Source organism: Oncorhynchus masou, chromosome 6 (genome assembly GCF_036934945.1).
Source record: "Oncorhynchus masou masou isolate Uvic2021 chromosome 6, UVic_Omas_1.1, whole genome shotgun sequence".
NCBI classification, from domain to species: domain Eukaryota; kingdom Metazoa; phylum Chordata; class Actinopteri; order Salmoniformes; family Salmonidae; genus Oncorhynchus; species Oncorhynchus masou.
Window position 1 is genome coordinate 72,213,874 of NC_088217.1, and position 24,892 is coordinate 72,238,765.

Here is a 24,892-nt window from a genome sequence, read left to right on the forward strand (position 1 = left end):
CAGTCATTTATCTCCTAAAGTAAGATGCCATGTCTCAAAGGTTTTTTACAACTTTGGGATAATTATGAACAGATGTCCACTTTTTTAGAGTAAAACATTTAACTGTCCCTAGATTGAGAATTGATAAACCCCTGACTATAGATCGAAATAAAAAAAATATTAGATCATTTTTAAAAATCCTAAATTTTACTGATGTAATTTCTTGTTTTTCATTAGTGTAACATGTACAGTACCAGTCAAAAGTTTGAACACACCTACTCATTCAAGGGTTTTTCTTTCTTTTTACTTTTTTATATATTGTAGAGTAATAGTGAAGACATCAACACTAAGAAATAACACATATGGAATCATGTAGTAACCAAAAAATGGTTAAACAATTATTTTTTTTTTATATTTGAGATTCTTCAAAGTAGCCACCCTTTGCCTTGATGACAGTTTTGCACAGTCTTGGCATTCTCTCAACCAGCTTCACCTAGAATGCTTTTCCAACAGTCTTGAAGGACTTCCCACATATGCTGAGCACTTGTTAGCTGCTTTTCCTTCACTCTGTGATTCAACTCATCCCAAACCATCTCAATTGGGTTGAGGTCGTGTTGATTGTGGAGGCCAGATCATCTGATGCAGCACTCCATCACTCTCCTTCTTGGTCAAATAGCCCTTACACAGCCTGGAGGTGTGTGGGGTCATTGTCATGTTGAAAAACAAATGATAGGGGGACTAAGCACCAACCAGATGGGATGGCGTATCGCTGCAGAATGCTGTGGTTGTAAATAAATCACTGAAAGTGTCACCAGAAAATCACCCCCACCTCCATGCTTAACGGTGGGAACCACACATGCAAAGATCATCCGGTCACCTACTATGCGTCTCACAAAGACAGTGGTTGGAACCAAAAATCTCAAATTTGGACTCCAAACCAAAGGACTGATTTCCACCTGGGCGAATGTTCATTGCTCGTGTTTCTTGGCCCAAACAAGTCTCAAATCAAATCAAATCTTATTATTATTGGTGTCCTTTAGTAGTGGTTTCTTTGCAGCAATTCGACCATGAAGGCCAGATTCACGCAGTCTCCTCGGAACAGTTAATGTTGAGATGTGTCTGTTACTTGAACTCTGTGAAGAATTTATTTGGGCTGCAATCTGAGGCTGGTAACTCTCTTGAACTTATCCTCTGCAGCAGAGGTAACTCTGGGTCTTCCTTTCCTGTGGCGGTCCTCATGAGAGCCATTTTCATCATAGCGCTTGATGGTTTTAGCGACTGCATTTGAAGAACTTTTCAAAGTTATTGACATTTTCCATATTGATTGACCTTCATGTCTTAAAGAATGATGGACTGTCATTTCTCATTGCTTATGTGAGCTGTTCTTACTATAATATGGACTTGGTCTTTGACCAAATAGGGCTATATTCTGTACTACCCCTACCTTGTCACAACACAACTGATTGGCTCAAACGCATTAAGAAGGAAAGAAGGCATACCTGTTCATTGAAATGCATTCCAGGTGACTACCTCATGATAGCTGGTTGAGAGAAGGCCAAAAGTGTGCAAAGCTGCCATCAAGGCAAAGGGTGGCTACTTTGAAGAATCGCAAATATAAAATATATTTTGATTTAACACTTTTTTGGTTACAACATGATTCCACGTGTTGTCATAGTTTTGATGTCTTCACTGTTATTCTACCATGTAGAAAATTGTAAAAAATAAATAAAAACCCTTGAATGAGTAGGTGTCCAAACTTTTGACTGGTACTATATGTACTTTTTGTTGTGAAGCCAGTACATACAAATCATGGAATACCACAAATATTCCATGTGTTATGGTGAGTATATTCCCCCAATATTCAATTGTTTCTTTACAGCAACCTGCAATATAACCTCTCTTTGAGGGGAAAACCTCCCACTAAATTTAGTTTCAGGTTTATGAATTCCATCAGTGTGTTGAGCCTCTGTTGACCCATTGGAAGGTGATTCATCTTGACCAGGAGTTTGCTCTACAGGTGCTTCACTCCATCACTCGTAAAGCATTTTCATGAGCACCTCCAGATTGACTGTCACAGGTTAGTTTGTCACCCACAAATAATGGATGCTGTTGCGCTGGATGCAGACAACCAGCCACCTAGGTATTGAGTGTTATTGCTATTGTCTTATGTGAATGTTACCATTAGGTTTACTTTAGGTATCTCATCCAAATTCTCACACCTGAAGTCTCCTTTGGGTAAAGTAAGTTATTCTATTTTATTGAGAATAAATAACTTTGTGCCAAATTCATAACACTTCTGATTGCATTGTTATCATCATGGAGTAGTCCATAGTCCCACAACCTCTAATAACATACGTTTTATAAATCAGGAAAAGATGCCTACAGCATTTTGATCTTGTTTCCGTCAAGGACCACATATATTAACGTGGTTCATATTCATGCGTTTGGCCTTGCCATCGTCAAAATAAAAGTGAAACCAACGTTTGACATCTATTTTGCAAAAGTGTAACGTAGACGCAGTGAGTCAGAAAATAACTGCAGTGTGAGTTTAATAATAACGACCGTGGCCCGAATACAAACCAAGAGCCATATCTAACAAGGAAACATAAACAATACTACCTGATGACTGACGGAACAGAGTGCTATATAAATGGTAAGTAATCAAGGTAGTAATGAAGTCCAGGTGTGACTGATGATGGGGCGCAGGTGTACGTAATAATAGTTGCCAGGTGTGGTTTAAGGGGTGTTGCCAGTGTAACGGATGTGAAACGGCTAGCTTAGTTAGCAGTGCGCGCTAAATAGCGTTTCAATCGGTGACGTCACTTGCTCTGAGACCTTGAAGTAGTAGTTCCCCTTGCAGAGGCTTTTGTGGAGCGATGGGTAACGACGCTTCGTGGGTGACTGTTGTTGATGTGTGCAGAGGGTCCCTGGTTCGCGCCCGGGTATGGCCGAGGGGACGGTCTAAAGTTAGACTGTTACACCAGGACCGTAGGTTAATAGACCGGTGACGTCGAGCGCTGGAGGGGGCAAGCGGGAGAAGATGTGACAAAAAGAGCTTGAATCCATCACCTCAAGGGAGTAAAACTGAATATGTAGTTTAATTTATTTTTCTTATGCACAGATTTAGACTATAAGTCAACACCAACTAAACAGGTATATTGATTAAGTCCATTAAATCTAGAATCCTAAATTGCTTAATCTATTTTTGGAATTACAGTGTAAATTATTTATATATATATATATATTGAATAATATAACTTAAGGCACCTTCAGAAATTATTCATACCCTTTGACTTATTCTACATTTTGTTACAGCCTGAATTCAAAATGGATTTTGTTCTCACTCATCTACGCACAATACCCCATAATGACGAAGTGAAAACATGCTTTTAGAAATGTATTGAAAATAAAATACAGAAATATCTCATTTACATAAGTATTTACACCCCTGAGTCAATTCTTTGTAGAAGCATCTTTGGAGACTTTGGTGTAAGCTTTGAACACCTTGATGGTACAATATTTACCCATTATTCTTTTTTAAATTCTTTAAGCTCTGTCAAGTTGATTATTGATCATTGCTAGACAGCTATTGTCAAGTCTTCCCATAGATTTTCAAGACGATTTCAGTGAAAAACTGGGCCACTCAGGAACATTCAATGTCATCTTGGTAAGAAACTCCAGTGTAGATATTGCCTTGTGTTTTAGATTATTGTCCTGCTGAAAGGTGAATTTGTCTCCCCCATTCTGTTAGAAAGCAGGCTGATCCAGGTTTTCCTATAGGATTTTGCCTGTGCTTAGCTCTATTCCATTTCTTTTTTATCCTAAAAAAACTCCCTATTCCTTGCTGATGACAACCATACCAATAACATGGTGTAGCCACCACCATGCTTAAAAATATGAAGAGTGGTACTCAGTGAAGTGTTGTGTTGGATTTGCCCCACACACATAACACTTTGTATTCAGGACAAAAAGTACATTTCTTTGCCACATTTTTTTGCAGTGTCACTTTTAAGTGCCTTGTTGCAAACAGGATGCATGTTTTGGAATATCTTTATTCTGTACAGTCATCCTTATTTTCACACTGTCATTTAGGTTCGTATTGTGGAGTAAATACAATGTTGTTGATCCATCCTGTTTCCTCATACAGTATCACAACCATTAAACTCTGTAACTGTTTTAAAATCACCATGGGTCTCAGTGAAATCACTGAGCAGTTTCCTTCCTCTCTAGCAACTGAGTTAAAAGGGAAAGGAAAGGGGGTTTACCTAGTCAGTTGTACAACTGAAATGCATACAACTGAAATGTGTCTTCCGCATTTAACCCAACCCCTCTGAATCAGAGGTGCGCGGGGCTGCCTTATATCGGCAGTTAGGAAGGATACCTGTATCTTTGTGGAGACTGGGTGTATTGATACACCATCCAAAGTGTAATTAATAACTTCAACTTGCTCAGATGGATATTCAGTATCTGCCTTTCTTATTTTTACACATCTACCAAATCGGTGCCCTTCTTTGCGAAGCATTGAAAAATCTCCCTGGTCTTTGTGGTTGAATCTGTCCTTGAAATTCACTACTCGTTTGAGGAAGCTTACAGATAATTGTATATGTGAGGTACAGAGATGAGGTAGTCATTCAAATATCATGTTGACCACTATTATTGAACACGGAATGAGTCCCTGCAACGTATTATGCGATTTGTTAAGAACATTAAGTCCTGAACTTATTTAGGCTTGCCATAACACAGGGGTTGAATACCTATTGACCCAAGACATTTCAGCTATTCATTTTTTATTCATTTCAAAAAAACATTTCAAACAACATGTTGACATTATTTTGTGTAGATCAGTGACACAAAATGTAAATTCAATCCATTTTAAATTCAGGCAAAATGTGGAAAACTAATAGGGGTGTGATTACTTTCTGAAGGCTCTCATGAGCTTAGTTCAACTGTTGTAGCCCATTAGAACCCCAAATATAAGCTTGTTTTACTCCAAACTTTGTAAACAATATAAATGTAAACAAGCCTCAAAACATGGTTAAAGCTATCATTTTGATATCATGTATGATCAGTCTTTGCATCCATAGCTCTGTCTATGAGTTTGAGAGTGGTTACACCCCACAATAACAAAATGTTTTGGTAAAAATCTTAGAAAATGTCTCTATGGCCATACCTCTTGGGCCCATCCCTAAGCTTTTACCGAAACAGAGGTGGGGTGTCCACTTTGTTATTGTTTCAACTGCAGATTCCAGCTTTAAGAGCAGCGAGCTGTGACCTGACATTATTTTCATGAATATATACACTCACTGGTTAGTTTATTAGGTACACCACCCTGTTCACAAAATGGATCGCTCCTACGACACAGTGAGTCACGTGGCTATAGCTTGATATATGAAGCAAGTAGACAGACATTGAGGCATTCAGTTACTGTTCAATTGAACGTTGGGCAAAACTAATGACCTAAGCGACTTTGAGCGTGGTATGATCGGCGATTCCAGTATCTCAGAAATGGCCGAACTCCTGGGCTTTTCACTCACGACAGTGTCTAGGGTTTCCCCAGAATGGTGCGACAAACAAAAAAAACATCCAGTCAGCAGCAGTCCTGTGGGCAAAAACAGCTCAGTACAACAGTAGTGTGTAGAATGAGATCTCGGAACAGACAACTTGTTGATACTTGTCACGGATGGGCTATTATAGCAGACGACCACACCGGGTTCAACTCCTATCAGCTAAAAAGAAGAGAAAGGCACGTGTTCACTATTACTGCACAATTGAGGAGTGGGAAAACATTACCTGGTCCAAGGAATCCCAGTTCCTGTTGCGTCATGCTGATGGCAGAGTCAAGACTTGGCATAAGCAGCATGAGTCCAGGGACCCATCCAACCTGGTGTCAACGGTACAGGCTGGTGGCGGTAGTGTCCCGCCATCCGAACTGCAGAAACTGCATGATGTCATCAGCGTGGACCAACATCCCTGTGGAACAATAAAAAATATAAAAACGCATCATGTAAAGTATTGTTCCCATGTTTCACGAGTTTCATAAAATATACCAGAAATCTTGCACAAAAAGCTTGTTTCTCTCAAAGTTGGTGCACAAATTTGTTTACATCCCTGTTAGTGAGCATTTCTCCATTGCCAAGATAAATCAATCCACCTGACAAGTGTGGCATATCAAGAAGCTGATTGAAAATAATTATCATTACACGGGTGCACCTTGTGCTGGGGACAAAAGGCCACTAAAATGTGTGTTTCTTTTCCACAAAACACAATGCCACAGATGTCTCAAGTTGAGGGAGCATGCCATTGGCATGCTGACTGCAGGAATGTCCACCAGAGCTGTTTCCAGATAAATTAATGTTAATTTCTCTACGCCATTTTAGAGAATTTGGCAGTACGGCCAACAGGCCTCACAACCGCAGACCATGTGTAACCACGTCAGCCCAGGACCCCCACATCTGGCTTCTTCGCCTGCAGGATCATCTGAGACCAGCCACCTGGACAGCTGATGAAACAGAGGAGTATTTATGTCTGTAATAATGCCCTTTTGTGCAAAAGAAATAATTCTGATTGGCTGGGCCTGGCTCCCCAGTGTGCACCCCTGCCCAGTCATGTGAAATCCATAAATTAGGACCTAATGAATTTATTTAAATTCACTGATTTCCTTAGATGAACAGTAACTCAGTAAAATCGCTGCAATTGTTCCGTTTATATTCTTGGTCAATATATACAGTACCAGTCATTGTAGAATAAGGCATCAAAACTATAAAATAACACATATGGAATCATGTAGTAACTAAAAGTGTTAAACAAATCAAAATATATTTAAATTTTGAGATTCTTCATTAGTAGCCACCGTTTGCCTTGATGACAGTGTTCTACACTCTTGGCTTTCTCTCAACCAGCTTCATGAGGAATGCATTTCCAACCGTCTTGAAGGAGTTGAGCACTTGTTGGCTGCTTTTGCTTTACTCTGCAGTCCAACTCATTCCAAACTATCTCAATTGGGTTGAGGTTGGATGATTGTGGAGGCCAGGTAATCTGATGCAGTTCTCCATCTCTCCCCTGCATGGTCAAATAGCCCTTACACACTCTGGAGGTGTGTTTTGGGTCATTGTCCTGCAGAAAAACAAATTATAGTCCCACTAAGCGCAAACCAGACATGATGGCGTATTGCTGCAGAATGCTGTGGTAGCCATGCTGGTTAAGTGTGCCTTGAATTGTAAATAAATCACAGACAGTGTCACAAGCAAAGCACTCCCACACTATCATGCTTCATGGTGGGAACCACACATGAAAAGATCATCCGTTCACCTACCATGCGTCTCACAAAGACAGTGGTTGGAACCAAAAATCTAAAATTTGGTCTCATGAGACCAAAGGACAGATTTCCACCTGGTCTAAATGTCCATTGCTGGTCTTGGCCCAAGCAAGTATCTTATTATTGGTGTCATTGCAGCAATTCTACCATGAAGGCCTGATTCTCGCAGTCTCATCTGAACAGTTGATGTTGAGATGTGTCTGTTACTTGAACTCTGTGAAGCATTTATTTGGGCTGCAATTTCTGAGGCTGGTAACTCTAATGAACTTATCCTCTGCAGCAGATGTATCTCTGGGTCTTCCTTAAGTGGCGGTCCTCATGAGAGCCAGATTCATCATAGCACTTGATGGCTTTTACGACTGCACTTGAAGAAACTTTCAAAGTTCTTCAAATGTTCTGGATTGACTGAGCTTCATGTCTTAAAGTAATGATGGGCTGTCGTTTCTCTTTGCTTATTTGAGTTGTTCTTGCCATAATATGGACTTGGTCTTTTACCAAATAGGGCTATCTTCTGTATACTAACCCTACCTTGTTTAAACACAACTGATTGGCTCAAACGCAGTATGAAGTAAATAAATTCCCCAAAATGTACTTTTAACAAGGGACACCTGCTAATTGAAATGCATTCCAGGTGACTACCTCATGAAGCTGGATGAAAGAATTCCAAGAGTGTGCAAAGCTGTTTTCAAGGCAAAGGCTGGCTAAATTGAAGAATCAAATATGTAGAATATATTTTGGTTTGTTTAACACCTATTTTGATTATTTCCACATGTGTTATTTTATAGTTTTGATGTCTTCACTATTATTCTACAATTGTAGAAAATAGTAAAAAATTAAGAAAAACCCTTGAATGAGTAGGTGTGTCCAAAGTTTTGACGAGAATGGTATATTACATGACAAAAAGTATGTGGACACCTGCTCGTCAAACATCTCATTCCAAAATCATGTGCATTAATATGAGGTGGTTCCCCCTTTGCTGCGTTAACAGCCTCCACTCTTCTGGGAAGATTACTGTGGGGACATGCTTCCATTCAGCCACAAGAGCATTAGTGAGGTCGGGCACTGATGTTGGGCAATTAGGCCTGGCTATCATGCTGAAACAGGAAAGGGGCTTCCCCAAACTGTTGCCACAAAGTTGGAAGTACAGAATTGTCTAGAATGTCATTGTATGCTGTAGTATTAAGATTTCTCTTCACTGTAACTAAGGGGCCTAGCCCGATCCATGAAAAACAGACCCGGACCATTATTCCTCCTCCACCAAACTTTACATTTGGCACTATGCATTGAGGAAGGTAGTGTTCTCCTGGCATCCGCCAAACTCAGATTCCAAGATGTAAACGCATTCTCTGAAGTGAAGAATCACGCTTCACCATCTGGGGACGGACTGCCAGATTTTGAAGCATGATTCATCACTCCAGAAAACACGTTTCCACTGCTCTAGAGTCCAATGGCGGCAAGCTTTACACCACTCCAGGTGACGCTTGGCATTGCGCATGGGGATCTTAGGCTTGTGTGCGGCTGCTCGTCCATGGAAACCCATTTCATGGAGCCCCCGCCGAACAGTTATTTTGCTGACGTTACTTCCAGAGGCAGTTTGGAACTCGGTAGTGAGTGTTGCAATCTAAGACAGAGGATTATTACTCACTACGCGATGCAGCATTCGGTGGTGCCGTTCTGTGAGTTTGTGTGGCCTACCACTTCGCGGCTGAGCTAGTGTTGCTCCTAGACATTTCCACTTCACAATAACAGCACTTACAGTTGACCAGGGCAGCTCTAGCGGCGCAGACATTTGACGAACTGATTTGTTGGAAAGGTGCTACATTGAAAGTCACTGAGCTCTTCAGTAAGACCATTCTTCTGACAATGTTTGTCTATGGAGACTGCATGGCTGTATGCTTGATTTTATATAACTGTCAGGAACAGGTGTGGCTGAAATAGCCAAAGGGGTGTCCACATACTTTTATATATATAGTGTATATTTCTGTCCAGTTCCTGTGCCGTGATTGGATTGGCATTCATCCGCTCTTTCTATAGCAGGGGTCTTCAACCTTTTCTTCCCCAGGGAACCCTCCCAGGCAAACCGGAGACCCAGGGACCCCTTACATACATTAGCAAAATAGCATATTTTTTCACATCTTCTCTTATCAAGGTGAATGATAATATCCAGGAGAAGTATTTTAACCGAACCGCAACTGGGAATGGTATATGGTAGATAGGAATGTCAAAATAATGAACAACTATCACAACTCAGGATATGACCAAAATGCAGACACAGGAGGCAGATAGTTTGGTTCTCATAGTATGTATTATAACAAATGTATTATAACAAAGGGACAGGCAAAGGGCAGGTAGAGATTCGTAATCCAAGGCAGAGTCAATCATGGAGAGAACGGAGGCAGGCTCAGGGTCGTGACAGGCAGAAAGGTCGGAACCCGGGAAGACTAGAAAACCAGAACTTGAAAAACAGGAAATACACTGGTAAGACAAAGAGACAAAGAGAAAACACAGGTATAAATACACAGGGGATCATGGGGAAGAATAGGAGACACTTGGTGGGGGGTGGAGACAAGCGCAAGACAGGTGAAAAAGATCCCGGTGTGACAGCCCCCCCACCCCAGGGGCGCCACCTGGCGTCTTAACCAGGCACATACCTGGTGAGTCCATATAATGTATTATGTGATTTGTTAAAACAAATTTACTTCTGAACTAATTTAGGCATACCTAAACAAATGGGGAAAATACTTATGTAACGACTATATTTTAGTCATTTAATTGTTATTAATTTGTAAATATATATATATATATATATATATGACACACATACATAGAAACGTTCACTTTGACAGAGTATTTTGTGTAGATCAATGTAAAAACAAAAAGTACAATTAAATCTATTTCAATCCCACAAGTTCAAGGGGGTGTACTTTCTATTGGCACTGACTGTACATTGTACTGTGTCAAATGCATATTGCCACCTAATGGTGAAATAGTAATACACCCCAAGCTATAATAACAATTTACTGTATGCATCCTCTTTCTTATAGCAGCCCTTCAAATACAGTAACTCTGGGCCTGTACATTTCATATTAAATAAGGACAGGAATCAAATGTACCTTTTAAAGGTTTCTCAGCTAAACTGTATCCATTTGTCAGCTTTTCCTCTTCCCATCCTAATGTCGACACACAGTAAAGGGATGGTTCCTCCCACTGACTGCAGACTGGAGAGGACCGTTTGAACAAGAAGAGAAAGCTGAGGGCTTTGTGAGGATACAGGGAGTGACAGACCACCGACGTGAGCGATGGATGACTCTTCCTGGATAGAAATAAGGCAATGTTCTATAAAACTCAGGTACTGGATCTAGTCTAGCCGCTAGATGTCCCTCCATGATGGATCCAGCTCTCAGCCCCAGAGTTCTCTCAGCTAATATATCTTCTTTATCAGTGGCCTTCCATGTGGTCATGGTGGAAGGGAATACAATCCTCCTTGGCTGGTTGATGGGAGGTAAATAAATGATATCATCTTTAAGCGGCAGGGTAGCCTAGTGGTTAGAGCGTTGGACTAGTAACCGGATGGTTGTGAGCTCAAACCTCCGAGCTGACAAGGTACAAATCTGTCGTTCTGCCCTTGAACAGGCAGTTAACCCACTGTTCCCAGGCCGTCATTGAAAATAAGAATTTGTTCTTAATTAACTGACTTGCCTGGTTAAATAAAGGTAAAAATAAAAAAGCAGGTCGCTGGAGATGTTTTTTTGGGGTGCTGCACTAGCCTATAGCTTCGAGGAACACATAGCTCTGAAAATGGAAACTTTTGAGAGATGGTCTTGGGTGAAACTGATCACTCATGCAGTATACTTCTTGAATCTCCCAATTTTACCAATAGAATATTGAACAATTTACATAGGATAGAGAGAAGAGATCTTGGTTTTCATGTTCACACAAAAGGTCAATCTAACGCATTGATACAATGCTTTTAAATGTAATTTATTCCAATAGCGTCATGCAATGTTCAAAGAAGATATTCTATTCAGATAGTCTACTACCCTCATCAGCAGTCACATAATCCTGTCCATGAATTGACTGAACAGTTGCTACTATAAAAACTACCGGTACATTATAGAGAATAATTGTTTCATATTTTTTACATGCAATTAGAACGTGTACATTTACTTACCCCTCTGATAATGTGCGATATTAGAAATTATTTAACAAACGTTGTGATCAGCGTCTCGTCAGCCGCTTTAAACTTCCGCATCACATGATGCGGAAGTAACTTCACTCTGCGGGTTCAGGGTTCCGCCTCTAAACGAGCTAGCTAAATAAATGGTTATCCCTCTACCCAAAACAAACGACTTTCCTTTTTATAAGTCCCATTTGGAATATAGCAGCAATTCACCATTGAATTCTGCAGTAGATATTTAAGGAAACATGGCTGGACGTCTACCGGCTTGTGTAGTTGACTGTGGCACAGGGTAAGTAGCAAGTGCTAATAGCTAGCTAACTAATTCATTGGCTTTAGCTAGATGCACCCAGACATGGCATACACGTTGGGCGTGCAAAGTAAACAAATCAAGACAGCTAGCTCGTCAGCAGCAACCTTTATTTGCTTCATTTCGTTTAATCTAGCCAGCAAACTAGCTACTTAACCATTTTAGGTTCAAGAAGATAGATTGCTAGTAGCTAATTTCCATCAGTGTCCCCCACTCGTTACATTAGCAGTATGCATTGACTTTAATATGTTACATTTTACGTAGACTACAGTATGTTTTAACTTGTGGAAGCGTATAACTGGCATAGTCCATAGGCAGTCATGCCACCCTTTAGATGAGTTTTCGGTTACCACCAACTGAATTTTGCTCTGCTCGGACACCATTATGATCTATATAACCCACTGAACTTTCTCATGCAATGCATTTGTTGTAGGTACACAAAGATTGGATATGCTGGAAACACGGAGCCACAGTTTATTGTTCCTTCATGTAAGTATTTCTGTGTCACACAGCATCGGTTCCGAACTCGGTGCACGTTTTGGTTTTTGCCCTAGCACTAAACAGCTGATTTAAAATAATCAACTGATCGTCAAGCTTTGATAATTTGAATCACCTGTGTAGTGTTAGGGCAAAAAAAACAACACCCCTTAGGGTCCCGAGGACCGAGTTTTGGGAAACGCTGTCATACAGTCTTCTAATGATAATGTACCATGCCCATTCATATGTAGCCCTTGATCATGACTATCAGTTCCTGTCCATTACACGGGTCATTGGACGAAGGTGTCTTCTGTACTGAGGAGTTTTGTTATGAACCGCGAAGCTCGGTCTGAACATTTAACACGCATCGCTTGCAGTACGGTTTTGGCAGCATAAGGACCTTTTATATTTTATATCAGCGAGAAATAATAATGAAAGAAAATAGGGTTAGGGTTCCCACACGGCCATATTTCCATGTTACAGCGCGTGTTTATGGGAAACAGAGAATAGAGTGGGCTACCTGTGCTGAATAGCTATCTGCTTCTTCCGAACACTTGTGTGTAAACGGAAGACGGACGCCACAAATGTTTTGTCACTGATAAATATGGTCAGCTGCAGCTGTGTTAAAACAGCGTGCATCCTGCATTTTGATGTGATGTGAAAGTAGAGGGATTTATGTTTTTGGAACCATACCGCAATTGAGAATCGATTCACGTTTAGATGGAGTATTTGGTTGTTTTGGCTTCCAGAGCCAATTCGCCATTCAAACAGAAAATCCTTGGTCTATAAACCAAATAATGGGGCATAACTCATAGGGCGGACATACTGTATGGTCATTAGTTAAATGAATCTGCTGAAAGCATTTTAGTATCGGTCCTTCCTGTTTTTCTTATCTGATTGGAGTGCTCAATGGAAGTAGGCGAACACGCCTAATTCAACAAAATTGTAAAACCACAAAGTTTGAGTTGGCCGCCTTCCCCTAGCAATGAGGCATCCAGTGGACCCTAAATGGCAATGCTAGCTTGTTAGAGGCACCATAGACTAGTTATTCAGTGATAAATACAAACCATTTTTGATAGTTAAAGGCCCAATGCAGCTGTTTTTATGTCAACATCAAATCATTTCTGGGTACAATTAAGTACCTTACTGTAATAGTTTTCCATAAAAATAGTAAAAAAAAATAACAAATGTCTTTTAAGCAAAAGATTATAATTCTCAAGCAATAATTTTGCTAGGACTGTTTGGGTGTAGTCTGAGCAGGGTCGGAACAACCAAAAACGAGCTGTTATTTGCAAAGTGGTTTGGAACTCTTTTGTTCTATTAACTTATTTACCATCTCGTGATGTCACCATACAAGCCGTAACTCCATCCATGCAAAACCTGCTGATTTAGAATGTCCTGTGTCTAATGTATTTTCAAATCGAAAGAGAACGGTTGCTCTCTCCCAGAAGCTTAGCTTGTGCGTAAAAAAACATACATTCAGACAAAGGGGTGTAATTGGTTCACACTCAAAAAGCTGTCGGATAAAGCTTACTTCATTATTCAAAGTTGTGAAAATAATTAAAAACATCAAATAACTTTTAGTTGAAAACGACGTATGTGACATTGATATTAGTCAAACATTTATTCCAGCGATAAAATTGACTAAAAAGCTCAAGTAGGTTAAATTTGGTCATAAAGTCAGTATCGTCCAAAACAGAGTCTTGTGAAATTTGTGTTCAAGAGTTCGTCATGATTTAAGGGTTTGGTTTTGATTTCAACAATGCCCATTACCACAGGATATCCAGTCATATGGCAGACCACAGACAACGCGACAAACTTGCAAAGCGGCTCGGACTTTGTTTACATAAAACAAGACGTCACAAAAATGTTTTACTTGAGAAATACTGCACCAAACACCTTTGCTAGATGTAAAACTGCACGACAAAAAGCTCCTCTGCAAAAACGTCAAAGTAAAGTAAATATTTCTCAAGCTATTTTACGGTGAATTCCAAACCACTCCCTCGCCCCTACCAACTCGCTCAGAGGATGTCCGTTGTCACCTGTTGCTGACTACTCAGAGGGAGACTTTCAGAGTGGCAAGGGGTTCAATAAACCAAGTTTAGGACACACATGTGACTTGAATGATGCAATTCATGTGCCACATTCAAATAATAAAAAAAAACCATGAAATTCCAAATAACAAATCCCCTCCACCTATTTACAAGATGTAAACCTCTAACATTTAATTTGGGAGGTATTCCATTTGTTACATGTCAAGTTTTAAATCGGTTGAAAACAAATGCATGTGTCATGTAATTAAAGTCATGTTTCAATCAACAATGTCCAAACCATATCTGGGCTGGTACTAAGGATTGATGGCGTTGAATCTTCCTAAACTTCAGGTATTGCCATCAAAGAGTCAGCCAAGGTTGGAGACCAAGCCCAGCGCAGGATGACGAAGGGGGTGGACGATCTGGACTTTTACATCGGTGACGAGGCAATAGACAAACCAAATTATGCAACAAAGGTACATTGCATTTTCCAGTGATGGGAGGTCTACTTAAAGGCTAACCTGCAGGCTCTACATACATTTTTGGACTTATATTCTAAAGTAACTAATATAATTCATTTATAACTTCCTCATAAGCTTGGTTCAACTGGCATATCCCATCAGAACCGAAATATAATCTTGTTTTTACTCCAATGTTTGTAAACAAAACATGGTGAAACCTACTGTTGGATGGTCAGTCCTTGCAACCATATCTCTATCTATGCATTTTAGAGTGGTTAAATTTCTTCACCCCATTAGTCAGATTTTTACCGAAACTGTCAGAGAGTTTGCTTTATTGTTTCAACTGTAGATTGCTATTTAAATGTAAATGTTAAATGTAAAGTCATGCGGAATGCCTGTAGCCTAATGGAAAAATAATTGTGTGTGTGTGTGGTTCCCCTTGTTACAGTGGCCTATTCGTCATGGGATCGTGGAAGACTGGGATCTCATGGAGAGGTTCATGGAACAGGTCATCTTCAAGTATCTGAGAGCAGAACCCGAGGACCACTACTTCCTCTTGGTACGTTCATAACATGCACATTACTGTGGAAATTATGCTACCTAGTAGCAGGAACTTAGGGGATTTGTACTTTTCTTCTCCACAGACAGAGCCCCCTCTGAATACCCCTGAAAACAGAGAGTACACTGCAGAGATTATGTTTGAGTCCTTCAATGTTCCAGGTCTTTACATCGCTGTACAGGTAAATCCTCTCTACGTTCTATGTTGGTTCTATATAATCTCTTCCCTGCACCTCTTCATGGTCAAGTCAAACTTGATTTCCAATGCATTATCACAACTCTCAATACACTTCACAGAGAAAATTAGAGTGTCCATGAGGTGTCCGCGAAACCTCTGGGTGGATCTCCGTTCTGGGACCCTTTTCAAAACAGGAGTAGGAGTGCTGATCTAGGATCAGATCTCCCCACTGACTATATGCAATCTTATTGATTGTGATCTAAAAGGCTAAACTGATCCTAGATTAGCACTCCTGATCTGAGACTCTTTGAATACATGTTGTTATCATTAGTGGAAAGTGACATGGTCTGTGTTTTCCTTGTCAGGCGGTCCTGGCGCTGGCAGCCTCATGGACCTCCAGACAAGTGGGCGAGAGGACCCTGACAGGGACAGTGATTGACAGCGGTGATGGGGTCACCCACGTCATCCCAGTGGTGGGTACATGCCTTCGATCATCATTCCATGCAGTCTTTACTAGAACTGGGTCATGTTTAGTAGGTAGCAAATGTTTTGAAGCAAAGTGAAATGGGGATGAACTTCCTGAACTTGTCCAACAAGAACACATTTTCTTAATCTGTTGCAAAAGTTTGGAACGGTGTGCCCTACTGAACACTACTCGGCCTACAGTTGAAGTCGGAATTTTACATACCTTAGCCAAATACATTTAAACTCAGTTTTTCACAATTCCTGACATTTAATCCTCGTAACATTAACCTGTTTTTAGGTCAGTCAGGATCACCACTTTATTTTAAGAATGTGACATGTCAGAATAATAGTAGAGAGAATTATTTATTTCAGCTTGTATATCTTTCATCACATTCCCAGTGGGTCAGAAGTTTACGTACACTCAATTAGTATTTGGTAGCATTGCCTTTAAATTGGGTCAAACATTTCGGGTAAGCTTCCACAAGCTTCCCACAATAAGTTGGGTGAATTTTGGCCCATTTCTCCTGACAGAGCTGGTGTAACTGAGTCAGGTTTGTAGGCCTCCTTGCTCGCACACGCTTTTTAATTTCTGCTCACAAGTTTTCTATAGGAATGAGATCAGGACTTTGTGATGGCTACTCCAATACCTTGACTTTGTTGTCCTTACGCCATTTTGCCACAACTTTGGAAGTATGCTTGGGGTCATTGTCCATTTGGAAGACCCATTTGCGACCAAACTTTCACTGATGTCTTGAGATGTTGCGTCAATATATATACTATTTTCCTGCTTCATGATGCCTTCTATTTTGTGAGAAGTGCAGCAAAGCACCCCCACAACATGATGCTGCCACCCCCATGCTTCACAGTTTGGATGGTGTTCTTCGGCTTGCAAGCCTCCCCCTTTTTCCTTCAAACATAACGATGGTCATTATGGCCAAACAGTTCTATTTTTGTTTCATCAGATCAGAGGACATTTCTCCAAAAAGTACGGTCTTTGTGCCCATGTGCAGTTGCAAACCGTAGTCTTTAAAAAAAAAAAAATTATGGCGGTTTTGGAGCAGTGGCTTCTTCCTTGCTGAGCGGCCTTTCAGGTTATGTCGATATAGGACTCATTTTACTGTGGATATAGATGCTTTTGTACCTGTTTCCTCCAGCATCTTCACAAGGTCCTTTGCTCTTGTTCTGGGATTGATTTTCACTTTTTGCACCAAAGTACATTAGTCTCTAGGAGACATAATGAGTCTCCTTCCTGAGCGGTATGATGGCTTCGTGGTACCATGGTGTTTATACTTGGGTACTATTGTCTGTACAGATGAACGTGGTACCTTCAGGCGTTTGGAAATTGCTCCCAAGGAAAAAACAGAATTTTTGTCTTGAAGTCTTGGCTGATTTCTTTTGATTTCCCCATGATGTCAAGCTAAGAGGCACTGAATTTGAAGGTAGGCCTTGAAATACATCCACAGGTACACCTCCAATTGACTCAAATTATGTCAGTTAGCCTATCAGAAGCTTCTAAAGCCATGACATCATTTTCTGGAATTTTCCAAGCTGTTTAAAGGCACAGTCAACTTAGTGCATGTAAACTTCTGACCCACTGGAATTGTGATACAGTGAAATAATCTGTCTGTAAACAATTGTTGGAAAAATTACTTGTGTCATGCACAAAGTCGATGTCCTAACCAACTTGCCAAAACTATAGTTTGTTAACAAACAATTTGTGTAGTGGTTGAAAAACGTGTTTTAATGACTCGAACCTAAGTGTATGTAAACTTCCAACTTCCAACACATACATGGTAACGTATTACATTCCTGTTTGAGCGATAATGGATTGTGTGGTTGATTGGTGTTGTGTTTTCTTCCAGGCGGAAGGCTACGTAATCGGTAGCTGTATAAAGCACATACCCATCGCTGGTCGAGACATCACCTACTTCACCCAGCAGCTGCTGAGAGAGCGGGAGGTGGGCATCCCACCAGAGCAGTCGTTGGAAACAGCCAAAGCCGTCAAGGTACCTACACATTTCTAACTTTTTGTTCTCTACACAAACCGAAGGAATTAATACATGTATTAGTTGTGAGCATTTCTCAGGTTCAACAGCAGAGGTCAGTATTGCTGCACCATTGACCAGAGATGTACAGTCACAGATCATGACTCCTTCTTGTTAAACTTATTGGCATCTACCCAGTGTCTTATGTATACTTGTTTATGACTTACAATTGATAATGATTCCATATTGTGTTCCAGGAAAGGTTCAGTTATGTCTGCCCTGACCTGGTGAAAGAGTTCAACAAGTACGATACGGACGGCTCTAAGTGGATCAAGCAGTACACGGGCATCAACTCCATCAGCAAGAAGGAGTTCACCATCGACGTGGGCTACGAGCGCTTCCTCGGCCCCGAGATCTTCTTCCACCCAGAGGTATGATCCCATTGATTTTCTATATATATATTGTTGTGCTTGTATTATGTAATGTATCTAGTGCTGAGCGATTGTAGTGCTTTTTGGTTTGATTATTAAAACATAATTAAGGATTTTGGTTTCGAAAATAATTTTTAAACATTAAATCCATTGTACAGTATGTGAGTTGATTACTGTAACACAGAATAAAACAATTAATAAAAGTCTCATGATGGTAGTGACCGCCCATTACTGCTTATCACCTATAACCATAATTTATTCACATTACTTTACTTTAATAAAATATTTCAGTGGTGTATATTACATTTGTTTTATTTGATGACTTTATTATTTAATTCCAAGTCATCATCTCTTTAGAGTTGATGCTCATGCTGTCTGACAAAATAACTATTTTGTAGTTCTTCAAAGTAAATTGGGCATATTTTAATGACTGCTGAATACCAACTATCAATCACTTAGATCATGTATATTCAGGTAGACATATACTATATACTATATATATATATATATATATATATATATATATATATACAAAAGAATTAGTGGATTCGGCTAGTTCAGCCACACCCGTTGCTAACAGGTGTATTAAATTGAGCACACCGCCATGCAATCTCCATAGACAAACATTGGCAGTAGGATGGCCTTACTGCAGAGCTCAGGGACTTTCAACATGGCACCGTCATAGGATGCCACCTTCCCAACAAGTCAGTTCGTCAAATGTCTGCCCTGCTAGAGCTGTGCCGGTCAACTGTAAGTGCTGTAATTGAGAAGTGGAAACATCTAAGAGCAACAACGGCTCAGCCGGGAAGTGGTAGGCCACACAAGCTCACAGAACGGGACCGCCAAGTGCTGAAGCACGTAAAAATCGTCTGTCCTTGGTTGCAATACCCACTACTGAGTTCCAAATTGCCTCTAGAAGCAATGTCAGCACAATAACTGTTTGTCGGGAGCTTCATGGAATGGGTTTTGATGGCCGAGCAGCCGCACACAAGCCTAAGATCGCCATGCGCAATGCCAAGCGTCTGCTGGAGTAGTTGGACTCTGGAGCAGGGAAAATTAGTTCTCTGGAGTGAATTACACTTCACCATCTGGCAGTCCGACAAACAAATCTGGGTTTGGCGGATGCCAGGAGAACGTGGCAACAGTTTGGGGAAGGCCCGTTCCTGTTTTCAGCATGACAATAGCCCCGTGCACAAAGCAAGGTGCATACAGAAATGTTTTTTTGAGATCGGTGTGGAAGAACTTGACTGGCCTGCACAGAGCCCTGACGTCAACCCTATCGAACACTATTGGGATGAATTGGAACGCCGACTGCATGCCAGGCCTAATCGCCCAACATCAGTGCCCGGCCTCACTAACGATCTTGTGGCTAAATGGAAGCAAGACCATGCAGCAATGTTCCAACATCTAGTGGAAAGCCTTCCCAGAAGAGTGGAGGTTGTTATAGCCTCAAAGGGTGGACCAACCCCATATTAATGCCTATGATCTTGGAATGAGATGTTCGACGAGCAGGTGTCATATAGTGTAACTCGCCAAGTAACAGCTGCTCTCTATATCACCTCACAACCACGCATTCTTCTCTGTTCAGTAGCAAGCATAAAGTAAACTGATTGGACAAGTATATGCACAATGGATTATGGTCATTGTAGTTAATTACCATGTTTTTATGTGCTAACATATGTAGTTTCCAACAGGCCAATATTCCACAACTCCCTACGACATTGCACAGTTCAGGCTAGATCTGATTTATTTCTAGAGAAAGTGTGCAATGTGCAGCATTGAGCTCCCAGGAGAAAACTGAACTGACATTGGTCAATTAGTTGTTTAAAAAAAATGAAAAATAACTGACATTTCTGTTAATAACATTGGTTGTACTGTATTATACTTTTCTCCTCCCCCAGTTTGCCAACCCTGACTTCACCCAGCCCATCTCAGAGGTTGTTGATGAGGTCATTCAGAACTGCCCTATTGACGTCAGACGTCCCCTCTATAAGGTACGCCTGTGGAGTTCAAGTTCGTTTTATTTCATTCACATGACAGGCGACAAGAACGTTGTGTTTGACAATATAAAAGCAGCCCTCATGATTTATTAAAACGATAAACTTCTGCCACATACTGAGACTCGTCTCCATCCAGAAATTATGAGGATGAAATGGGTTCTAAATGATCTATTCAGTAGTATTTCAAGGTTCCTTGTCTGTTGCTATGCAGAACATCGTGCTCTCTGGAGGCTCCACTATGTTCAGAGACTTTGGCCGTCGTCTGCAGAGGGACCTGAAAAGGACAGTGGACGGCAGACTGAAACTCAGTGAGGAACTGAGCGGTGCCAAGCTGAAGGTGAGAACCCATTTGACATTTGACCTAGTCAGCTGAAGCACTCTTATAGGGATGCTACATCTTTATGGGTGTTGTGGCTCCTAAAATGTTCAAAATGATGTCATATTTTGCATTTCCAGCATAATCATCGGTGTTACTTCCTCAATAATGACCTATGTTTCATGGTTCTTTTGCCAGCCCAAACCCATCGACGTGCAAGTCATCACTCACCACATGCAGAGATACGCTGTTTGGTTTGGCGGGTCCATGTTGGCATCAACTGTGAGTTCTAAAACTTAGAGGGGTCTTCGTCTGTTAACTCATGTTACTATCAGAAATATATATTCTACTGATGTAAAAGCTCAAGACAGACACTTGGAGGCTTTGTTAGTCTTGGTTAGAATATAAAATTGGAAACTTGAAAGGAAAAGTGTACACCAACAAATAATAACGGTCATATCTACTCTTTCCTCAGCCGGAATTTTACCAAGTGTGCCACACCAAAAAAGACTATGAGGAGATCGGACCGAGCATCTGCCGCCATAACCCTGTCTTCGGGGTCATGTCTTAAAAAGGACTTCCCTCGGTTATCACTGGAGCTTACAGGACAGAGGCAGAGTTGCATTACTGCACTATTGTCGATGCTTAATCTAGCCTATTTCCAGGGCTGCGGTTACAGACAAAATACAGGAAGAGAATGACATAGAAATAGAATGACTAGATTCTATTCCTATGGAGAATGACTCATTTATCAACTGCAGACCAAACTATCAGGCTGACAAACGGGGGTGAATATCTATGTAAAAGAGAAGGATATGGTGTCTTAAAGCCAAAAGCATTTTCAGAGCAATTGTGTGGACACAAAGTAATGTGCAAGAACAGGATAATAAAGTGAACTCCTGTATGATTAAGTATGTGCCCGTTATTTCTATTTAATCCACACATACAGCAATTAAGTACAGTTGGATTCTATTTACTCAATAGCTCTTTTTTTTCAGGTGCACTTCTCTGTGTGTTCAAGGGTATAGCTTGTTTATATTTCATATTATTGAGTTTATATATATAAAATATATATTTTTGGGTGGACAAGAACCCATAACGCATGTAATAATGATGGTGGTTATATTCTCTCAAGCTATAACGTAGTCTTACCATCCCCAGTTTTTTTGTTTTGTTGTGTGGTCGCTTCGTGGCTTGGTTTGGAATAATCCATGAGTCCCTGAATCATACAGTATCTTCACCAAAAAAAGTAAAATGTATTATCCGTTAAATTGAAATGACTGTTAGACCATCATTGCTGTCGAGGATCTCGTGTATTTCAATGCCTACCCACATTCCAATAAAGGCAGACATATTTCTATAAATGTGTCTCAATGGTTTTGGCCTGAAAGGATTATTTAATGTTACAGTAAGGGTCTATAGTCTAGAAAGTGCTTTCGATACTTCGATACGCAACTTTCAAAACAAGGTGAATGAACAAAGCAGTAAACTGAAGATGAAATGATATTCAGCAATGGAATTCCCCCCCCCCCCAAGACATTTCAGGAAGTGATGACATCAGGAATTAACATACAATAGACATGAGTTGTGTATATACCAAAGATGGTGGATAAAGAAATGTGCTTAATATGGCTGTTTACCATTTAAAATCAAGGTTCCTGTCTGTAAGTGGGTGTTCCCTCTCGCGTGAGCATGCTTTCCCGCATGAGCTCAGGGTTCCTCCATTTTGGTCATGTTCCCCCTGCTCAGACGTTGCATGCATCAACCAATGGTTGTGTGCTCTTAGTTGATAATTAACGATCCAGGTGTTTTAAGATCTGGTATGCGGCAGCAACGCCTGGACATGGGAACGCCCAATCTCTGGCAAGCTCATATAAAAGAGGGAACGCCCACTTACACAGGCAGGAATTTTTTCAATGGAAAACGGCCCAATAACAGTCAAATCACTTCAATATTACTGTCTGATCACCGAATTTCAAAAAGAGGGCTCGTGATTTTATCCAATCGCCACACATTTGCATCCAAAAATGGTTCAATCAAGCCATCATTTTCCCTCACCAATGCATTTTTGTGACACATTGGACAGAAATCACTGCAAAATGTCAGAATTGCCAGAGCAAAAAAGCACCAATGATGTTGCATTCATAACCAACAGGAGATGGTAATTATTTGTAAATACCAGTTGGCTGTATTCACGTGCTTGAACTAGTTGAGAAACATTGATTGGCTAATGGCAATACAGTATCATGCTTGTAAAGAAATTATAGTGTTCAAAAACCATATTAATAGATTTTCTTTAAATAAATAATGTTTTGTTGGTACATTTAACTGCCTAAAATGTTTTTATTGAGGTCATTTTCTTAGTAGATGATGTCAGAGGTCAGCATGTGGGAGAACTCTGTGCTCAGGAATGATGGTGGTTTCAAGACAACTGGGAACTATATATAAGGTACAATCATGACATCAGTGATCTTCTGGTTGTAAAGTTGGAGCTCTAGCAAGATGCCAAGTTTCCAACTTGGAACTCCAAGTTGACCGCTCAATATGAATTAGCTCGAATTCTGTTGATGACAACCCCAGTCAGAGCTAGTTTTTTCCCTAGTTCCCAGTTGTCTTGAATGCACTGAAGTAGGAAGTCAAAGATTTCCGAGTTCCAAGATCCAAGTAGCCAGTTGTTTTGAACACGGCATTATAGACGTGTTTCCCACTTGTAATTACGAATTGGAAGGGCGTTCAAGTGGATTTTTCCCAGTCGTATGTGGTAATACCACCTTCCCAGTTAGTTGAGACCGCAGCATAAGTTAAAAAAAACTTGACCAATAGAGTCAATTTTAAACTTATCTAATAAAGATGGTTGATTAGCCTAGGTGGGAGTCATGGGCAACTGCAATTAAACATGGCTCCCGGAACATGAATATGTCAATATAAATGGACGGACGGGACTCTAAAAACTGCAATATTCTCTGCTTTTCTGAAACATGGCTCTCGGATACCCCCCATGGCTATCCAACTCGATGGATTCTCCATTCACCAGGCGGACAAGACAGTGGAGTCGGGGACATCTAGAGGGGAGGGGTTTTCCTCTACATCATCACCAACTGGTGTGCTACCTCCAGTGCGGTGGAAGTGCCGACCCACTGTTCCCCTGTCTTGGAATACCTGATGGTCAAATGCCGACACTTTTACCTCCCGATTTCAGCTGTTATCGTGACTGTTCTATACATTCCACCTCAGTACAAGAAAAATAACAAGCTGCCACTTAACGAACTGTACAAGGCTATAAACAAACAAGAAATTCCACATCCAGGGGCTGCTTCTTTTCTTCCCATGTCCGCCATTCGGCAAATCAGATCATGACTCCGTACTCCTGCTTTCTGTTTACAAGCAGAAACTCAAACAGGAAGTTACCCGTGACTGGCTCTGTTGAAAATGGTCACCAGAATCAGAGATTATGCTACAGCTTTGCTAGCGCTGATTTGAATATGTTTTGAGACTCCACTAACCAACTCCGTCACTGGCTTCATTAGAAAATGTATCGGCGATGTTGTCCCCACAGTGAGGGTTTGCTGCTTCCCCAATCAAATGCCCTTGATTAACACAGAGGTTGGCGCTAAACTAAAGGACAGTGCTACCGCACACAGAACTATCGTAGGCAACCCTGAGGCTATGGCAGAGGACAGGAATAAGTACAAGAAGTCCCGCTATGACCCCCGCAGAGTCATCAAATGTGCAAAAGGACAATATAGGAATAAGGTGGAATCAAACTACACAGGCTCCGACGCCCGCCACACGTGGCAGGGACTACAGTCCTTTACGGATGGCAAATGAAGACCCAACCGTGATCTGCCCAACAATGCCTCTCTACCAGACGAACTCCATGCATTTTATGCATGCTTTGTCAACAACAAGATCGTGGCAGTTGTGAGGGCCCTCACCGACCGTGTGGATTGGGTGATCTCGCTCTCCGAGGCCGACGTGAGAAAGGTCTTTAATTAGGTCAACATCCGCAAGGCCAAGGGACCCGACGGTATTCCGGGGTGCATTCTCGGAGCATGCGCAGAACAGCTGGCAGGCATCATTTTCAACCTCTCCCTGTCCCAGACTGTAATCCCCACATGTTATAAGATGGCCACCATTATTCCTGCCCATAAGAACTCTAAGGCTTCATGCCACAAGAACTATCGCCCTGTAGCACTCACTTCTGTAA

At 41.0% G+C, this 24,892-nt stretch overlaps 1 protein-coding gene and 1 long non-coding RNA gene across 4 annotated transcripts; one reads left to right on the forward strand and one right to left on the reverse strand.

The window, feature by feature from the left end:
• Positions 1 to 4,755: 4,755 nt before the first annotated feature.
• Positions 4,756 to 11,543, reverse strand: LOC135542582 (uncharacterized). 3 transcript variants are annotated; one of them, XR_010456110.1, is made up of 3 exons: positions 11,466 to 11,543; positions 5,770 to 5,949; positions 4,756 to 5,578 (listed from the first exon to the last, which is right to left on the reverse strand). It is a non-coding gene; the product is annotated as an uncharacterized LOC135542582 (long non-coding RNA). The 3 variants fall into 3 exon arrangements; XR_010456111.1 differs by lacking the exons at positions 4,756 to 5,578; positions 5,770 to 5,949 and adding exons at positions 9,566 to 9,749; positions 10,408 to 10,607 and having other exon boundaries at positions 11,466 to 11,542; XR_010456112.1 differs by lacking the exons at positions 4,756 to 5,578; positions 5,770 to 5,949 and adding exons at positions 9,566 to 9,769; positions 10,408 to 10,607 and having other exon boundaries at positions 11,466 to 11,542.
• A 4-nt stretch (positions 11,544 to 11,547) lies between these two features.
• On the forward strand, positions 11,548 to 21,596 carry LOC135542581 (actin-related protein 3). Its single transcript, XM_064969672.1, has 12 exons — positions 11,548 to 11,763; positions 12,215 to 12,270; positions 14,643 to 14,767; positions 15,201 to 15,311; positions 15,397 to 15,492; positions 15,854 to 15,961; positions 17,816 to 17,959; positions 18,196 to 18,369; positions 20,271 to 20,363; positions 20,581 to 20,706; positions 20,884 to 20,967; positions 21,161 to 21,596. Exons 1-12 carry the CDS (start codon positions 11,720 to 11,722, stop codon positions 21,254 to 21,256), a joined length of 1,257 nt encoding a protein of 418 aa, XP_064825744.1. The 5' UTR covers positions 11,548 to 11,719; the 3' UTR covers positions 21,257 to 21,596.
• Positions 21,597 to 24,892: the final 3,296 nt, after the last annotated feature.

Coding starts and splice junctions, on each gene's coding strand:
- LOC135542581 (XM_064969672.1), top strand. CDS start 11,720: ATGGCTGGACGTCTACCGGCTTGTGTAGTTGACTGTGGCACAGG. Junction 14,768..15,200: donor AACCAAATTATGCAACAAAG/GTACATTGCATT, acceptor CCCTTGTTACAG/TGGCCTATTCGTCATGGGAT. Junction 20,968..21,160: donor GGTCCATGTTGGCATCAACT/GTGAGTTCTAAA, acceptor CTCTTTCCTCAG/CCGGAATTTTACCAAGTGTG.